Source organism: Cyprinodon variegatus, unplaced genomic scaffold (genome assembly GCF_000732505.1).
Source record: "Cyprinodon variegatus isolate N-32 unplaced genomic scaffold, C_variegatus-1.0 Scaffold988, whole genome shotgun sequence".
Lineage (NCBI taxonomy): Eukaryota > Metazoa > Chordata > Actinopteri > Cyprinodontiformes > Cyprinodontidae > Cyprinodon > Cyprinodon variegatus.
In genome coordinates this window covers 17,089-20,533 of record NW_015151441.1, presented here as the reverse complement: position 1 = coordinate 20,533, position 3,445 = coordinate 17,089, and the positions used below count along the sequence as shown (strand labels likewise).

Sequence of the window (3,445 nt, the reverse complement as noted above, 5' to 3'; positions counted from 1 at the left end):
TTTTTTTACTTTTTTGGAATAAGAAATGACAAAGTAGCAGGAATATGCAGTTATCAATATAAACAGCAGGAGTTGCACTGAAGAAAAGACTTACATGATGTACTGTTTTGAAATGTTACGCAGTTGTAATAATTTATCATCAATTGAATTCACTTTTCACATGCGTTTATCTGTTTTTATTCTGGTCTATATTTGGATTTTAGTTTCAAATAAAATCTTGACAAATTAAAACTTTTTTTTATGCAGAAAACGGTACAAATGCAGAACAGGCGTTCATTCAGGGTGGGCATTCAGCCCCATATTTGTGCGCAGTAGGACTGAAAGCTAGGGAGTTAATCAGTAACTCACCATGGTTTGTGTTCAAAGCTGCCTGGAAGAAGGCCAGCCGTCCACATGACCGCTGCTGATGACGGATAACAGCGATTAGTTCTAGTTTAAACTGATGCTATTCAAGACATTTGCTTACTGGCTGTATATAGGAAGTAAACAATCCCTCAATTTATTTACAGGATTAGGGAGTGATAGTTTCAGTGAAATGATCCTGTGATAAATGTCCCTGATCCCATGACTTTAATCAATGGGATCAGAGCTGTTTGGGTGTTTCACCAGTAAATCTCAGTGAGAAGGAGAGTTTTCACTGGAAACAGGAAGACAGCTGACCACCGTTCCTAAAAATAAAAAACCTGCAGTGCTGCCAGTCAGCCTTAACCCTTTATAGTGTTAACCCTGAATAGTTTTATTGGACAGAACAAGACCATATTACTTTTGTGTATATATATATATATATATATATATATATATATATATATTCATGATGAATATCAAGGATGATATAATAACTAAAAACAGTCACTTGCCCTAATATGGTAAAAAAAATCCAGAGAGGGCTTCAATAAGAAATTCAGGGGAAAAAACAAAACAAAAAAAAAACAAATGCAGAAAGAAAGAAACACATTTTATACTACAGCATAACCATCAGAGCATTTATGCTGATATAGGAACTTACAGTTTTTCCACTTTTTAGCCTAACTTTTTAATTTTTAGAATTGGCTGTTTACCTTTTTTATTGAGCTTACAAACAATAACATTGCCATATTTTCTACTAAGTGGTTTTTATAGCTAAGTTACCAAAAATGGTGACTTACATGATTAAAGATCTCTGGCGTTAACCAGAATCTGGGTAAAAAGCTTATATCCACAGAATTTTACAGGAAGAATTAAAATGGAGTGTTGTTATGCAGATGTAAGGTAGCAGACTCTTTGATAGAAAACCTCTCTTGGGGTTAAGTTAGCCAAGAAATTCAAAACTAATACATAAATAAGATAAAATGTTAGGATCAATTTGTTTGGGCTGAATGGTGGCACAGGTTGTAGCATCGTTGCCTTGAAGCGGTGGGCTCCTACCGGGTATGTTCCGTTCCCAGCTAAGGGTCTATCCGCCTGGTGTTTGCATGTTCTCCCGGTACGTCTGTGGGGTTTTTCTTGGTGCTTCAGCTTCATCCTACTGTCCAAAAACATGACTATTAGGAGTGAGCGAGTGATTGAGTGTGGGGCCATGTTTTGGTTACCATGTGGGGACAATTTCCCAAAAATAGTCCCTGATGGGGGCCAATGACTGGACCCCATGAGGAGAAGGTCTCTTCTGGGGATGGGGGTTGTGTTAAGGACTAAGGTGTGAATTAAGCTTAGCTTAAGTTTAGACGTGTTGGTAACAGTCAGGGTTTGGCCATAGAAATAAGTGGCAAATGAAGAGAAAGTCCCGATAGGCATAGCGTGAAAAGTTTATGTATAGTCTCCGTCCCCCTGAAATTGGCATTTTTAACGCTTGTTTATTCTAACACGGGTCGACCAGCTAACAATCGGCATTTGGCAAAAAAATCTGGGTGGCAGCTGCATGGCCTCTGACCTCCTAATGCTGCCTCCTAAAACTGGGTAAGTTTTGATGCTGTCACCAGTGTGACAAATATCAGGAAAGTAAACAATGTAGAGCAGCATGGAATGAAGCCAGGGTGTAGTCAGTGTGCTTTATTGTTTCACTCTATTATCTGTCTTGATCCCTCTCATCAGAGCTGCTCCATGTTTATCAAATGTAAACAGAAGCGACTGGTGCAGTGTGTCGATGTCCGTACGTTGCATTCAATGGTGTCAAGTAAATTAGCGAGTCAACCCGGGTGTGGTGCTCCCGCAGCATGCCGATCAGAGCCGAGGAGATTTTAACGTGGGTCGCTTGTCGAGTCGTTTGATCCGAGTAGAAACGCATCAATGAGCTGTTCCCACTGCCACTAAAAGCTGATTGTTCCTGGGTTGAAACACGTTTTTCATCTTTATGTTACCTAGTTAGGACTATTTATGGTATAGTTTCTAACCGTTTGAGGAACAACAGGTTTTGTGGGGACCAAAGGCCGGTCCTAATGTGGAAGACTCCATTTTTAATGTTAAAGGTACAGTTGAGGATTTTCAAGAATTTTTGAAAAGAACCGACCTCTCCGCTTAAAAAAAAAAAAAAAAAAAATTACATGGACAACCTGTACCCACTCCCGGGGGGGCGGCTGTTAAAAGGCCATTTTCTTATCTTGTTTTCTTATCAACAGAAATGTAATCGGTGTGTTTTTATGCAATGATTCTCAAAGAAAAGTTGAAATGTTCCTGTTTCACTGGAACTTTATTTTACCTCACTGGAAATGTTACTGTAGAAAATGTGAGATATTTCACACAATGTTTTCTGCTTCAGCTCTTTATCAACAATGAGTGGCAGGATGCTGTGAGTGGGAAAACCTTTCCTACAATCAATCCATCCACTGGAGAAGTCATCTGTCAGGTTGCAGAGGCTGATAAGGTAATGCTGGCAGGACAGAAATGCCTTTTTCCTGACTTACCACCTGATTCCTTTGTAAGGGAATATATGCATGAAAAAAAATCTATTCTTGTTCTCCAGGTTTTTGTATAGAGTTGTTTGTTCTGCATTTCTTTTAATCCTCTCAGTGTTTAGCAGAAAACAGAATAAATCCTTGCCCCTTTCCAGGCCGACGTGGACAAGGCAGTGAAAGCAGCACGTGATGCCTTCAGGCTGGGCTCCCCGTGGCGCCGTATGGACGCGTCTGATCGCGGTCTGCTCCTTTACAGATTAGCTGATGCTATTGAGAGAGACTCTGCTTACCTCGCTGTAAGTAGCTAGTTAAATACTGATGTCTGCAAACTTTCCTCTGTATGCTGCAGTACTGTCTGTTCACACCTCAACACTTATCTCTAAAGAGTTGCTGTTTTTTTATTTTTAACCAGAAAATATATTTTTTCTCTTTATCTGAGAATTATTAAGGCAATTTTTTTTTTTTTTTATTGATTTAGATCTTGAGTAAGATTGAAACTGGAACATATGACTACTAAAAGTTTCTGAAACTGTCAGAAATCCTAAAGTCCTGATGCAGGAAAGTGAAATAAACAAGAT

General features: G+C 39.1%; 1 protein-coding gene across 1 annotated transcript in view; it reads left to right on the top strand.

Annotated features, from left to right (window-relative positions):
- Positions 1–3,445, top strand: part of aldh2 (aldehyde dehydrogenase 2 family (mitochondrial)) — a 22,093-nt gene that overhangs the window by 2,556 nt on the left and 16,092 nt on the right. Inside the window, exons 2-3 of the mRNA XM_015399097.1 lie at positions 2,732–2,836; positions 3,023–3,163. Of these exons, the coding sequence (XP_015254583.1) occupies positions 2,732–2,836; positions 3,023–3,163 (246 nt within the window). The remainder of the gene's footprint in view (positions 1–2,731; positions 2,837–3,022; positions 3,164–3,445) is intronic.